General features: G+C 33.5%; 1 protein-coding gene across 1 annotated transcript in view; it reads right to left on the reverse strand.

Moving 5' to 3' along the window:
• Positions 1 to 16,522, reverse strand: part of LOC129942535 (uncharacterized) — a 39,186-nt gene that overhangs the window by 7,902 nt on the left and 14,762 nt on the right. The window contains exon 3 of the mRNA XM_056051516.1: positions 6,721 to 6,894. Within this exon, the coding sequence (XP_055907491.1) occupies positions 6,721 to 6,894 (174 nt within the window). The remainder of the gene's footprint in view (positions 1 to 6,720; positions 6,895 to 16,522) is intronic.

The raw sequence follows: 16,522 nt of genomic DNA on the forward strand, positions 1-16,522 counted from the left end.
TCGTCATTTTTAGATTCGATAACAAGTAAAATTAAATTTTTAGAAGATGATAGAACATCCGCCAACAACAATTGAAACAGAAACAGTACAATCTGAAATTTTGAAAAAAAGAGGAAGAAAAGAATTTCTCAGTGCTAATCTAGTATCAGTCCTAGACAGATGCCAACTAAGCATTCGAGATTCTGTTTATATTCTTCAGGCTACAGTAGAAGCCCTCAGACTAAACGGTGAAGATTTTCCAATCAATAAATCCTCAATTCAACGTGTTCGGACGCAGATGAGAAAAAAAAGAGCTGCATCTATAAAAACTGATTTCGGAAATGATGTTCCTGAAGTTGTTACTGTTCACTGGGATGGAAAATTACTACCTGGGCTTACCGTAAGAGCTTGCAAAGAAGAACGACTTCCTATCGTTATAACGTTTGGTATAGTAAGGAACAACTCCTTTCTGTTCCTAAGCTTGAAAATTCTTCTGGAAAAGAACAATCTGCAGCTGTTTATCGAGCAATAAGTGATTGGAACCTTGAAAGTAATGTACAGATAATGTGCTGTGATACAACAGCATCAAATACCGGACGCTTCAATGGTGCGTGTGTGCTTTTAGAGCAGATACTTGAAAGGGAATTGTTACTTTTTGGGTGTCGACATCACATTTATGGACTTGTTTTGAAAAGCGTATTTGAAACTAAAACTCGGCAGGTAACAATAAGCCCAGACATTCCCCTTTTTAAAAAGTTTCGAGACAATTGGAAAAATATCGATTCTTCTACTGTTCAAACTTGCAGTGAGACTAAAAGAAAGCATTTCCGAGAAACAACAATAAACGAATTGCTTGGTTTTTATTCTGCTGAACAATAGTGAGAGATGACTACCGCGAGCTTATTGAGCTTTCTATCATATTTTTGGGAGGAAATAGTAACAAAGAATTTAAGATCCGACCACCAGGTGCAATGCATCAAGAAAGATGAATGGCAAGAGCAATTTATTCACTGAAAATATATTTATTGCAGTCCCAGCTTAAATTAAGCAAGCAGGAAAGGGAAGGGCTTGAAGATATTTGTTTTTTTATTACCACCACTTACGTTCGACCATGGCTTGGGTGCAATTTGGCTGTAAAGGCCCCATTTCAAGACTTGGGTTTTATAAAAGCCTTAAAAAACTACGAACGTATCGATTCGGCAATTTCAATTGCAGCTTTAAATAAATTTTGTCAGCATTTATACTATTTTACCGAAGAAACAGTACTTCTATCCCTTTTCGATGACAATGTTGATGTTGAAACAAACACAAGGATGGTTAACAATTTAACGAATGATGGTTCTTTAGATAGCTTTAAAAGATATGTTCCTTCAAAGGATGAACTGAACACTTTGTACGTCCGTTCGTACGTTCACGACTTTTTTTTTCGTTGTCCGTAGCTCAAGAACCAGAATAGATATCGATTTAAAACAAATTTTGTTATACAGATAATAAGGCAGAAAGATGCAGAAAGGGTTTTCAAGACAACGAGACAATTGCGTGGGTGTTTTTTTTTACCATAGCAGTTTGAAAAAAAGATGAACATTTTGGTTAACGCTAAATATCTTACGAACCAATAACGCTAGAGACTTGAATTAAATTTTATATAAAAAATTGTAAAGTGATATCAAAGAAGTATATTTTTTGAAAAAATCCATTTAACGGTTTTTTTATAAATCAAAAAAACTAAAAAAAAATTGTCACCTTCAAAATTTTACGACTAAAATATATAAAATATGATTTTAGCTCGAAAACAATTTTGTGCAACGAAGAATGATGTTTTTGACAGCTGATAAAATTTTAAGGAAATCGAATTGACAGTTTTTTTTTATAAAAAATAAAAATTTAAAAAAAAAAATTACTCAAAGTTCGTAAAAATTGAATATCGATTCCAATATCTTTTTAAAAACTTAAAATTTAGGCTTCAAACTAATTTTATCTTATAAGAAATATTGTTTTCAATATTAGAACAAATTTTGAGAAAAATCGAATGCAGTTTTCTTAAAAAAATAAAAACCTAAAAAAAATGCATAAATGATGGTAAAAATTTATTTTCGACTCAAATAACTTTTCAAAACTTTGAGAAATTGGCTTTAATTTACTTTTTTGTTGCCAACATTCAATAAAATTTTGAAAAATATCGAATTGATAAATTTTTTACAAAAAATAAAAACCTAAAAAAAATTATAAACTTACTTACTTACTTTACTTTATTGTTCTTAACATTCAGCAAAATTTTGAAAAAAATCGAATTAACAGTTTTTGTACAAAAAATTAAAAACGTAAAAAAATGTATAAAAGTTGCTAAAAATTGATTTTCGATTCAAATATCTTTTCAAAAATTTGAAATACTAAAACTTGGTAAAAATTTACTTTCGACTCAAATAGCTTTTTAAAAATTAAAAATATTGGCTTTAAACTTATTTTATTTCACAGAAAATATTGTTTTCGATATTCAGTAATTTTTATATAAAAATCCAACAGTCCATTTTTTCATAAACAATAAAATCTACAAAAAATAGATAACCTTTTAAGCAAGATAAATCGACAGACGGGATGTGAAGTTATCAGTGTGGGTCGCATCCCAGCCTCTTTTTTTGATATTCGATCGATTCGAAAGTTTGCTAATTCAATCGAAAGTTCATTTAAAAAAAACTAAGTAAACTTCGACTTTCGAATGATTCGAATCAAATGCCTTTTTTGTGTCGTTCAGATATTTTCTGGTGAATAGCAAAATCAGCATGTAAGTTTTCACAATTTTATACGATAATTTAACGAAATTGGTTATATTGACGAGTTTTTTTTTTTGTTATCTTATAAAGGGCACAGTCACATTCTAATTGAAGCAATAGGGAGCAAAAAAAAGTCCTGATAAGGTTGATGGAGGAGGTGGCAAAGGGTATTTCTGTAAACCGTATATATGTTGACCGGTTTTGCAAAAATGCTGCCGTGAAGCTCAATAGCCATTAGAATTAAGAAACAAAACTATTGCCATTATTTACTTTGTCCAAAATAAGAAAAACTACAACGATTTGAAGTTTATAAACTTTGATTGTTTTCATTTCAATTTAAAGTGTGACCATGTGTGATAAATAAACATTACACTTTAAACGGTATAAACACAACATGGAAATTTAAACCAAAATGGTTACTTTACTTAAAATCGTCTCTGCCGTAATATGTGAACGTCTAAAGCCCATCGTCAACAACCTGATAGGTCCTTATCAGTGTGGTTTTAGACCAGGAAAGTCCACAGTTGATCAAACATTCAAGTATTGAGGCAGAGGCGCCAAAAATGGGTTTAACAGTTAATGAGGGCAAAACGAAGTACATGCTGTCGTCTAGAAAGGACATACAACACCGACGTCTTGGTCAAAACGTCACAATCGGCAGACCTAACTTTGAGGTAGTCAAGGACTTCGTCTACCTAGGCTCCGCTGTAAACGCAGAAAACAACACCAGCGCTGAGATCAAACGCAGAATAACTCTTGCTAACCGTTGTTGCTTTGGACTAAGAAAACAATTGAGTGGTAAAGTCCTCTCTCGAGGGACCAAAGTGTTGCTATATAAGACCCTTATCATCCCCGTCCTGCTATACGGTGCAGAAGCATGGACTATGACAAAAGCGGATGCAAGCACCTTGGGTCGCTTCAAGAGATCTACGGTCCCGTATGCATCAAAGGGGAGTGGAGGAGAAGATGGAACGACAAACTGTCAGTAGGCGCTGTACAGCGACGTAGACTTAGCCAGAAGGGTAAAAGTCCAACGACTAAGATGGCTGGGTCACGTAGAGCGCATGGAAACCAATGCTCCGGACCGGAAAGTCTTCGAATCCGCACCCACAGGACAGCGCAGTAGAGAAAGACCGCGGATCAGGTGGCGCGCACAAGTGGAAGGTGACCTCAACCAACTTGATGCGCGAAACTGGAGACATCTAGTTAGGGACCGAGCTAGATGGAGAAGTTTGTTGGGTGAGGCCCTAGTTCACACAGGACTGTAGCGTCACCTTAAGTAAGTAAGTAAGTAAGGTTACTTTACTTGAAAAAATGTTTAATTCCATGTCTTGATTGTTTTTCTTTATCACTTCATTAACTTCACTTAATTTTTCACTTCAGAAACTGTTAATCTTGGACAAACTCTGAATTGAAAATAAGATTTTAGACAAATGAAAATGTAGTGTGCTCACACTAAATCAAATAAAAATGTCAAATCATTAAGAACAGCTGATCTCCAAAATAAGGTTAATTTCGGTTCATTTTCTGCAATGAATATTTTTCATTCGAATCTTAAAATAAACAAAATTCATTGAAACGAATAGATCTAGTCACTCGAATCTCAAAATAAGCCTGTTACAATACCCGTGTTTTGCTGGAAAATCTATCAATAGTAGGATTTTACTCGAATAATAAAAACAATATCCGCAGCATGAATACAAGCGATAGAAGTTAAAGTAGAATCTTACTACGGATGTGTTTTTGACATTTTTAACAGTCTCGAATAGATATTACGTGATTTCATTCTCAAATGTTGGTACGATAGATATTGCATACGTATCTCTATGGAATCATGTGTTTTCCATTGGGGAAAAAATAAATCTGTTACTGTTGATATTATTTATTTGTGTTAATGAAAATGGACTAACTGGGCTTATTTTATTAGAGGATACATTAGAAAAGATAATAAAGTTTTTCTGTGTTTCCACCAAAGTTTATCTCAATTTAGATTAAATAAATCTTTTTGGTGTTTAAACCGCACAAGATGATTTAAAAACGATTAAGCTTGACAGCTCTTTCTAAAATGCAAATGGTGTTTCGATGCTTCTTATGAAGTGCAAGTGATATAGTTTAATTCAAGTTAAACAATGATCCTACTCCATGTGCAATTTTTTTTTAAATTTGGTTAAAACAAAACTATATTTTATGTACGCAAAGATGCAAAAAAACTGACCATAAAGCATTATCTGTAAGACAAACTCCTCCACACATGTGTATTCTTCACAAATTTTGACTCGACTCCGATCCCCGAGCGGAATCGATTCGAATTAAGCTTATAAAGAATTGAGGCAAGCTTCAAGCTTTGAAGTTTTTATTTTATGTTAAATTGTTTGGTTCAAACATTGAAATCGACTGCAAACACCTCAATTTACAGATGTTTTCTTACCATTTCTTCTTGAAAATTATCCATTTTATTAGTTTTAATTATTTTTTTTTTGCTTAAATTAATTTTATCTTTTTATTTTCACAAAATTTTCTTATTTTTGTGTTTTTTTTTAAATTATTATTCTGACAGGTTTACTTTCGGTTGTATAGATTTTTAAATACAAAAATATGGCTACTGCCGATGGGTTTTTTTGGGAGTTGTCTACTATGCTATTTATAGGATGTAATATAAAATTTAATTCAAGTCTCTAGCGGTATTGGTTCATGAGATATTTTAAATTTAACAACATTTACCAAAAAAACATCCCGAACGTACGGACTCCCGGACGTACACACGCTCGTACAGATATCCCTTTTAAAATCTTCTATTTCGACTCTAGGGAACTTGAAACGTCGAGAAAATTCAAAATTTTCAATTCGACTAATCGGATCGATTGCATAACTTCCTATAGGAAGAAGGTTAGAACAGAAAAATAATATTCGATATTGTTTTTCGTAAGAAGCTTCAAATAGATTTTTTCTAAATTAAAAAATTGAATACAATTTTTACGGTTCTATATCAATTTTTCAATAAATAGGTAAAGCAAAATACAATATTTTGCTGTTAATATTTTAAATTTGGGAAAAATACATAAAATTCAATAAAGAACAGTTAAAATGAAAAATTCCGTCTTGAGGGCTATTATTTAATTCAATAGAAAGTGTCTAGAAAAAGCAGTTTTTGAAACCTTTAACTGTTTTTCATAATTCATTGTTAGTTAAAATTCTTAAGTTTTAGGAAAGGGTTATGAATACCCTAATAATAATTGTAAATACTGCGAGTAATTAGAAAAGTGTGAATGATCATGTATCATTTTAACAGCTCCCTTTTTAATTCTATCCAGAAGACTTACGTACGTAATTGGGGCAGAAGCCCAAATAAGAGAATTATACTCTAGTTTTTGACAAACAAAAGCTTTGTAAATTATAACCAGATCAGTTGGGATACAAAACTTCTTGAATCGTCCGTCGGTAGCTCCACTGGTTCTTGAGCTATGGACGTAGAAAAAAACTTAGCAAACGTACGTACATACGCACGCACAGGCAACACTCTAAAAATATTTAATTTTCGAATTGTCAAATTTTCAATTTGACTAGTTTGACCGATTGCAATAACTTCCTATTGGAAGTTAAAAATAAGATCGATTTACAATAAAGTTTTTATTTCTACCAGAACTGTTAAAGATCCATCATCATCAAAAGCCTTAATGGAAAGCTGTATTTATATAATGGAAATTTGAATTTTTTTAAAGCTGTCTGAAAATCCAATTTATCAAAGTGAAAAAAGACTCTCAACATAAACCTCTCTGATTTACTTATCCAATTCGTAATTAAACAAATTAAATACAAATAAAAATCTGTCCTTTTCGATGATAGTCCCGAAGGATCAAACAATTAGTGTTTATGACACATTTAATGATAAATAAATTGTTTCTACTTGAATATACAACATAATAAATAAATGTACGACTACGAGCGACGCACGCGAACGTACGGTACATACCTCATTCCATCCATATCTGTTTTTAGCCTGAACAATCGCTTCATAATACGCGCCCGGATGAAGATTCTTTATTGTATAGGACATGATGTGTGTCAATGGTTCTGATGCTGGTCTGTGCTCGGGCGTAAGGATAAAGTCATGCCATCGTCCTGGCTGTTGAAACGTGTCATTCATCTGGAAATTCAAAAAAAAAACATATTTTTTAAAATATAAAATTATAATCTCCATTCACATACAATTAAGTGATAAATGGACGCATCAATTAAACGTGTAAATTATGTTTATCCTTTCATTTATGTACGACTATGAGGAGGTATATAAATGCACCACCTCATAATTATGGTTATCACGGTGAATAAGTCTAAGTCTTCTCCATTTTCATCACTCTTTCACACTCACTCTCACTCTCACTGTGAACTTATATAATTTTTCGAATATAATGGATGTGTACTCAAAAATAAAATTTAAAAAAAAATGTAGAAATTGAAAATAATTGCATCAACTCTACTTTTGTAAAATAAAACCTAAATGAATCTTTCACATCAAAGGCGAATGTATACCTACATCCAAGAAGAAGTGTGGGTGTTATGTATAGATACTTTATGTATAGATAGGTGTAAGGATACACATGAATGGAAATAAATACCACCGATGCGATGTGCGATGAGATGCGATGGAAGAAGCGTTAAGGTGAATAAATAACTCTACATTAAGCTACCATCTGCAGAATCAAAGCCCAGGAGTTTGATGAAGATGCGAAGCCAAAATAGGTAGGTTAGGTAGGTAGGTAAGTTGGTAAAGATACAAATAAATCCTCATCTTCCCAAGAGCTTAATGAAGCACGTGATTAAAATTGCATTTGTATCATCTTACTCTTAATTACAAGGGAACGCGATGTTTTTAACCCTTTCACGCATATGGGACACATGTGTCCCCGACAGTTTTTACAGTTTTATGCAAAAGTTATTCGGTAAAATCAAGCTATGAGTTTGTTTTTGTAAACTTAAAAGAAGGCTTTACCATATTATTTTTGTCAAATATAAAAAAAAAAACAAATAAAAACAAAAAAAAATTGCGGTGAACTTGCAAGTTTTTAGTCTGCTGAACGTCTGATTTATTTTTTCGTTTTTATAATATTTTTTGATTTTTTGCGAGTGAGTGATTGATCATATTATTCTTTGGTAAGTATTTTATTAATTTTATCTGTTTTTCTTATTTTTCAATGACAAAGGGTACGAATTTTTGTGAATAATTGAAGTGGGACACTGTTGTCCCAGTATGCACCAAAGGAGTATTTTCTAGTACATTTCATTATTACGCTAAATAGGAGTTTTTATGAGTTTGGGGGAACATTTGTCTTATAATGCAATACAAATATTGATGCATTTGTTTCAGAATATGTCTTCAAGAAGGAATAATGAATTTTCCTTACGCGAAAATGAGATTTTTGAAGTTTTAGTGGCTGATAACAGTGATGACGAGGATGCATTGGTCTTAGATGAAGAAGATCAGCAGTTTTTGGCCCAAGACATAGATGCAGGTCTCTCAATTGTTGAAATTGAACCGAGCTCTTCACATACAGTTGACGAAAATGTACAGGACGTAGAAGAAAGTCAAGGGCAGCAACAAAGAGTAGAAGCGAGGACGGGTTTGACACCGTCGTTCAACTGGAGGAAAAACTCATATGACCCGTACCATTTCCATGAACAAGAAGGATATAAACATGGCGAAATTATGATTTCAACTGATTTTACTCCCTTGAAGATTTTCGATGCAGTGGCAAAGTTTGATCGATTACTTGATGAAATTATTATACCTGAATCGGAACGATACGCATTGCAAAATGGAAGACCTTTCGCTCTCACTAGTGCAGAGGCGAAGGCCTTTCTGGGGATGAACTACGTGATGGGATATCACATCTTGCCTACATTCCGCAGCTATTGGTCATCAGATCCTGATATGGGAGTTCCTTTCATTGCAAACGTAATGCCACTCAACCGTTTCGAAGAAATACGAAGGAACCTACATTTCAGTGACAATACAAATGAACCATCTAGAAGTCAATCTTCATATGATAGAGCATATAAGATACGCCCAGTGTTAGATCATTTCAACGACAGTTTTCAAAACGCTATGACAAACACAAAAACTCAAGCAATAGATGAGCATATGATTAAGTTCAAAGGTCACAATATTATGAAACAATATGTCAAAAATAAACCAGTAAAATGGGGATTTAAAATGTGGTGCAGATGTGATTCAAGGACTGGCTATCTATTTCAGTTTGACCTGTATACTGGAAAAAAACAAGGTGTTGCTGAAATTGGATTAGGAGAATCAGTGGTCTTACAACTTTGCAACGACCTTCAAAATTTGGGTTGTGAAATATATTTTGACAACTTTTTTAATTCTCCAAATCTGCAACATAAACTGGCAAACATGAACATAAGATCTTGTGGAACAGTTCGTTCAAATAGAAAGAATATTCCGAAAAATTTGCCTGCCGATAAAATGATGAAAAGAGGGCAAATATATGCGACTAGCTCACAAGGGATTTCCTTCATAAAATGGATGGACAATAAAGCCGTTTTTATGTTGACAAATTTCCTGTCCCCAATTACCACTACTACGGTGAAAAGAAGAATGCACGGAAGTGGTGAGAAAATAAATGTCACATGTCCCGACGTTGTAGTAAAATATAATAAGAACATGGGAGGCGTTGATTTGATGGACCAAAGGAAAGTTTGCTATGAAGTTGATAGAAAAGCGAAAATCAAATATTATCTCAGACTATTCTTTGATTTGCTCGACATTGCAATGAACAACGCCTATATAATATACAGCAAATTGCATGATGACGAACTAGTTGAAGGAACATTGCTTTCGTGCCTAGAATTTCGACAAGTTATAAGTCGTTGCCTCATTGCTGATTTCTCGTCTCGTCAGAGAACACTACCATCTACAGTTATGACAAATAAAAGAATTGGTTACTTACAAACAAGGGGAACGCCATCTCATATTATGGTAAAAACAAATATAAGGAAGAGGTGTGTACAATGTGCCAAATCTCGTGTTGAAAATCGCACTAACAATACTTGTTCAACATGCAACGTACACTTATGTTTCACATCGGAAAGAAATTGTTTCCAAGATTATCATTAAAATATTCTTTGTTTTCAATAAAAAATGTTCAGTTCCTTTGATATATGCATTATTTGATTCACTTTATCTAATAAATTTCACCTTACATTGATAATATTAGTTTTATTCAAAACGGTCATTTGCGCAACCTTTGACGCATACTGGGACACATTTGTCCCGTGTTAAAAAACACAGAAAAAATAACAAAATTAAAATTTTTTTATAATTTTATGTTTAAGTTGACCCTAATAGTCAATTATAACCATCATACAACTTTGTTTGTTTTTTAATAACACTATGTGCGTGTAAGGGTTAATGAGATCTTAGCGTGAGATTTATAAAAACTGATGATGGTTGGATAGGATAGGATAGAGCAGAGGGAGGAGTTCTTTATAAAGCTCCTCGTCTGGGTGCACATCTTTCAAAAGATTTCGATTTTAAATAAATAGTAAAGTGGAATGGGTATACTTCACGCTGCTTCACACAGACTAAAGTATCGTTTTCTTCTTAGACTCAATATTATCTTTGATGAGTTCTTCTTTTAGAATAACACATAGATGCAAAAAGTATTGATCCTTCCTTATCTTAAGATTTCGAAATGCACTTCATATCTACGTCTTCTATCACTTCTTCAAAGCTAATGGTTATCAATTAAAATTTATAATCGTACGAGAATCAAAGTAAACAACACGCAATAAAAAAAGCAAAAAAATACACCTTAATTATGAACTTTAATCTCAAAAGATTCAAAGTACATATCCGCTTTCATTTAAAAAATATATAGATAGGTACAACATTTTTGATCATTCTATAACTCTCAATTGAGGCAAAGTATATATTTTATGGCGATGCTGATGGAAGAGCTTCCTATCTGCTTTTTATTAAGTAAATCCAAACCAAGATTCATCGTTAATTTGTATTGAAATTTATAGCTTGTCGACATGAATAAACGTAGCACGCAGAAAGATTCATCCCTAGCATCATCCCTAGCATCATTATCAGCAGCTTGATTAAATTCTAGGTAAATGCTATATCAATTCCAAAGTATAGAGTTTTTCAAAAGGGAGAATGGAAAGATGGTCGATGGGAGAGGGGGGTGGGGGGGTGGGCTGTGTATGATTGATTTCACTTGATTTTGTATTAATATTAATTATGATGATTTTTCAGAACCATTGGAAAAATTGAGGTCAAGCAATGTTGGAGTTTTTTTTATTTTGAATAATTTATTTGGATATTTAAAAGCACGATGTGTATATGAGTACATAAATCATGTTTAATCCATTAATTATTATTACAGGTGCTTATTATTTTAAATATTTTTATAAATAAAGACAAATGTTGCGTATTTTTTTAAATTTTGCTAAAGATTAGTCTTCTGTAAACGAACTTTATTTTGCAAATAACGTACAATTCATTGTATTTATTATTATTATTATTAAACAACTATTTTAGCCTAATTCTGTGTCAACAATGAAAAACAATATAAGTCAAATTATGTCGAAGTTAATCAGAAGGAGTTTCATTTTTGTAGTTTAATACTTAACAAGTCAAAATGATATTTTTCGATAAACTCACAAATTCCATCTTTAAAGTCTTCAATTGATTGTGGATTATTGGCATCAAAGACCTTATATTTCACATAGCTACAAGGGAAAAAGTCTAAAGTTATTGAATAACAAGGCTTTGGTGGCAAATTGTAAACAACTTTCCACAAAATATCACAGTCTAGAAGATTTTCATGCAAAAATGTTATTGTTTCGTTGTGTAGAATGTAGACATTCTATTGAAAAATCATAACCACATTCGTGTAGTACGGCTACAGAATGAATCTTTGTCTTCGACGGTACGACTGAGGTTGGGCTTCAGAGTATACTCACGACTATTCCTAGAAGCGCAAGTATTACGTTTGAATTGTTTAAGGGCAGAAATGCAGTTGGCTATTTCTCTAGAACACAAAAAGCTAAAAAAAACGTTAGAAAAGGGTAAGACAAGAAACTTTTCGACGATGTTAGAGCGACGTAATAGATTCAATGATGGAAGGTATTATCACCAATCAATCTAAATGCTCTACGTTCAATACTGTCCAAGAAGTTTACGTAAGTTGCAGGAGCACAAGCAGAGATAGGGCAGTTATATTCAAGCTTTGGACTTGTATAAGAATTGTTTATATCATCCTAATCAGAGATGAGAAAACCCAAACATTTTGAGGCATTTTTGGCGACATCGCGTATGTGATCGCTCCACAAAAGGTTAAGTAGGGATACACATACCGTAAATATTGAGATGTTCAGTCTCCTACAAGACATTGGGTTTTCGAAGCAAAGAATTCCAAGCGGTTTTTTATTCGCACATTTGAAAAAAAGGGATGTGATTCTGAAAACAAATATGATAAGGTGGTACTGTCACCAGCGAAACAATGTATTGGATTAGAAGTTGTGTAGACAGAAGACCATTAATAAAAATGAGAAAGAGTTGGAAATAGAACCGTGCCCTGGGGCACACCAGCATTTTTTTGTGGTTTTCATGTTTAATTTAATTACCAATCTATGAAAACCGAAAGCACGCATATTTGATAAGAGAGTTTGATGCCAAATTCTTTCAAATGCTTTTAAATTATCAAATGCAGAAATCTAAATTTCTCCAAAACGATGTAAAGATTTGCTCTACTGTTCGGTGTGATGAACCATGAGATCGATCACTTGTGGACCTGTTGCTGCGAAAGCCGTACTGTCGGTCATTAAGAAGCTTTCGATCTTCGAGATATTTCTTGAGCTGACAATTAATCAGCGTTTCCATAATCATGGAAACTTACTGACTTACTCAGGTGTTCAGACCTATTAAGTCCGTTGGGAAGTAAGGGGCGTAGGGCCTCTACTACGCCTACGCCCCATAATGTAAGGTTTTTGGAGATGTGTTTCAACTTCTTCCAAACTCTTGCCTAGTGTCGCTGATTACGGTTGTCCATCTCTTTTTCCTTCTTGTATGAGCGGATTCCACTGCATTGCTTGGCCTGTAATGCAATCGTAACCTTTTCGAAGCGTATGTTCAATCCATTGCCACTTACGTCTTCGTATTATAAATTCATAATCTGTCCTTCTATGAAGAACCTCATTTGATATACGGTTTGGCCAGAAAATCCTTAAGATGTTACGAAGACATCTCTTTACGAAGGCTTGCAGCTTTCTTGTTATGTCTGAGGTAACCTTCCAAGTTCTGATTCGTCATTTCTGCGAATGTTATTCCTCCAAATTTCTGACAGCATACCGAACACCGCTTTTGCTTTGCCGATAGGGCAGATGACACCTTGTTCGGTTTCGCCTTCGATGGAAACGATACTTCCAAGGTATTGAAAGCTCTCCACTTTTCCACCGGTTGCGAGAAAATAGTTATTTGAGAGGATGGTCGGGTTTCGAGGCTGATCATTTTTGTTTTGCCGTAATTAATTTTTTAAAGCCCCACGGTTTTTGCTTCTCTCTACACACTTGTTGTCATTTGATGGAGTTCCATGATCCTATGAGAGGGTAAGCAAACATCATCCCCCTAATCCTAATCCAAGTGTTTTAAATAGGATGTCAAAGTCCATTGGGTCCTTCCGCTACTTGACAGAGCTGAAAGTAGTACATCGCTTATCAATAACAAAAACAATATTGGCAACAGAATACAGTCCCGTATGACTCCACTTCGGATTTCAAAATCATCTGACAACCAACCATCGATCGTGCGAAACGTGTCACGTGGATGCCATGGATGGGATGCTTCTCCTCCACAAAGCTAACCAGACAAACTCCCTGTTAACGCTATCAAAGGCCTTCTCGAAGTCGATGAACAGCAGGTGTAGTGGTGATCGATATTCATCGCAATGTTCAATAATGCTTCGCAGGGTGTTGATATCATCAATACAGGAATCCAGCGCGGAATCCTGATTGTTCGGAATCGAGTGTAGCCTGCTGGTGTTCTCTGATGTGTTCCAGTATGATTTTTGCTTCTATTTGGCAACAGCAGGTAGACCGCAATTTCCTCTCCAGTTTTTGCATTGTTTAACATCTCCATTGAACTTGACGATCATTCTTTTCACTCATCAGGGAAGCTTTCGTTGTTCCAGGCTTCTTTTATGAGCGGATGAAGCAGCTCGCTTAAAGTTGGCCCTGCTTGTAACAGCTCTGTGGGAATTTCATCAAGTCCCACCGATTTGTTGTTCTTAAGTGCTTTAACTGCACAACGATCTCATCTTTACTGGGAGGTGCGGTGCGGATTCGGGGATTAGTTTATTCAGGCATTGTCTGCACGTTGTTTGCAAATAATAGGTTTAAAACTGAGGAAAAGTGTTCTTTCCACCTTCTAACTTGCTCATCCACCGAACTTATCACAATACCGTCTACTTAATAACTTCCCATAGGAAGTTATTGTAATGGGTCCGATTTGTCAAATTGAAAATTTTGACATTTCTCGACGTTTCAAGGTCCCTAGAGTCGAAATAAAAGATTTTTAGAAAGATGTCTGTGCGTGCGTGTGTACGTACGTTCGTACGTCCGTACGTCCGTACGTCCGTACGTTCGCGACGTTTTTTCGTCGTCCATAGCTCAAGAACCAGAAGAGATATCGACTTCAAATAAATGTTGTTATACAGATAATAAGGCAGAAAGATGCAGAAAAGGCGCTCAAGAAAATTGCGTGGGTGGTTTTTTTACCATAGCAGTTTAAAAAAAAGGTGAAAATTTTGGTTAACCCTAAATATCTTACGAACCAAAAACAATAGAGACTTGAATTAAATTTTATATAATAAACTGTAACGTAATCTCAAAGAAATATATTTTTTGAAAAAAATCTATTTAACGGTTTTTTTTCTAAATCAAAAAAACTGAAAAAAAAAATTTGTCACCTCCTAAATTTAACGACTAACATATGATTTCATCTCCAAAACAATTTCGAGCAACGGAGAATAATGTTTTTGAAATCTGATAAAATTTTGAGAAAAATCGAATTGAAAGTTTTTTTTATAAAAAATAAAAATCTAAAAAAAACATTACTCTAAGTTCGTAAAAATTAAAAATCGATTCAAATATCTTTTCAAAAACTTAAAATTTAGGCTTCAAGCTTATTTTATCTTATAAAAAATATTGTTTTCAACATTCAGTAAAATTTTGAGGAAAATAGAATTGACAGTTTTTTTACAAAAAATAAAAACCTAAAAAAAAATGAATAAAAGTTGGTAAAAATTGATTTTCGACTCAAATATATTTTCAAAAATTTGAGATATTGGCTTTAATTTACTTTTATCTGTTAAAAAATATTGTTGTCAACATTCAACAAAATTTTGAACAAAATCGAATTGACAGTTTTTTTTATAAAAAATTAAAAACCGAAAAAAAATTAACAAAAGTTGGTAAAAATTGAATATGGATTCAAATATCTTTTCAAAAACTTGAAAGTTAGACTTCAAACTTATTTTATCTTATAAGAAATATTGTTTTAAGCATTCTGAAAGATGTTGAGAAAAATCGAATTGACAGTTTTTTTACAAAAAATAAAAACCTTAAAAAAAATTTATAAAAACTGGTAAAAATTGATTTTCGACTCAAATATCTTTTCAAAAATTGTAGATATTGGCTTTTAACTACTTTTATCTTCCAAAAAATATTGTTGTTAACATTTAGTAAAATTTTGTAAAAAATCGAATTGATAGTTTTTGTACAAAAAATTAAATACCTAAAAAAAAATTTTACAAAAGTTGGTAAAAATTGATTTTCGACTCAAATATCTTTTCAAAACTATAAAATATTGGCTTCAAACTAATTTTATCTTATAGAAAATATTGTTTTCAACGTTCGATAGAATTTTGAAGAAAATCGAGTTGACAGTTTTTTTACAAAAAATAAAACTCTAAAAAAAAAACAATACTAAAACTTGGTAAAAATGTACTTTCGACTCAAATAGCTTTTCAAAAACTAAAAATATTGGATTCAAACAGTCCGTTTTTCATAAAAAATAAAATCTATAAAAAATAGTACGCAAATTTGGTAAAATTGATACTAGTACATATAGACAAACTTTTAAGCAAGACAAATCGACAGACGGGATGGGAAGTTATCAGTGTGGGTCGCATCCCAGCCTCTTTTTTTATTAGGTATTGCTTTGAGCTTTGTGCACCGGTCAGCTCTTTGGGTATTCTGTAAACGGGCCTGCTGTCGCACCTGTTTGCAGCTTCTTCTGCTTCTTGCGCCAATGCGTTGATGTAGTTACGATTGTCGCGGCACACACTGCGTAGAACCTCTCTCTTTTTGTAAATGCTATCGGTCGATAATTAGAAATGGAGTAGGTTTCACCATTTTTGGGAATAGGCTAGACAAATGCTGTTTTCCATCTACTCGGAACGGTACCTGATGAATAGGATGTAAAAGCTAAAGCAGTGGTTTTGCCGTCGCAAAACGCGGGGGTACCATCCGGATCAGATCTTGTAGGACTTTCGCCACAATACGTGTGCGAAAAAAGATTTGCGCCACAAGATGACTAATGCGCTTAGGCTAGGCGGTCATAACACTCACTGGCGGCGAACGGTCCAGCAAAGAGATATGATTTCTCGAAAAAGCTAAGATATGAAGTGTTATGGACAATGAACGTGGGAATTGAGAAGGAATTCATCATGTTTTTTGCGTATGTCCAA

This window comes from Eupeodes corollae, chromosome 1 (assembly GCF_945859685.1).
Source record: "Eupeodes corollae chromosome 1, idEupCoro1.1, whole genome shotgun sequence".
Lineage (NCBI taxonomy): Eukaryota > Metazoa > Arthropoda > Insecta > Diptera > Syrphidae > Eupeodes > Eupeodes corollae.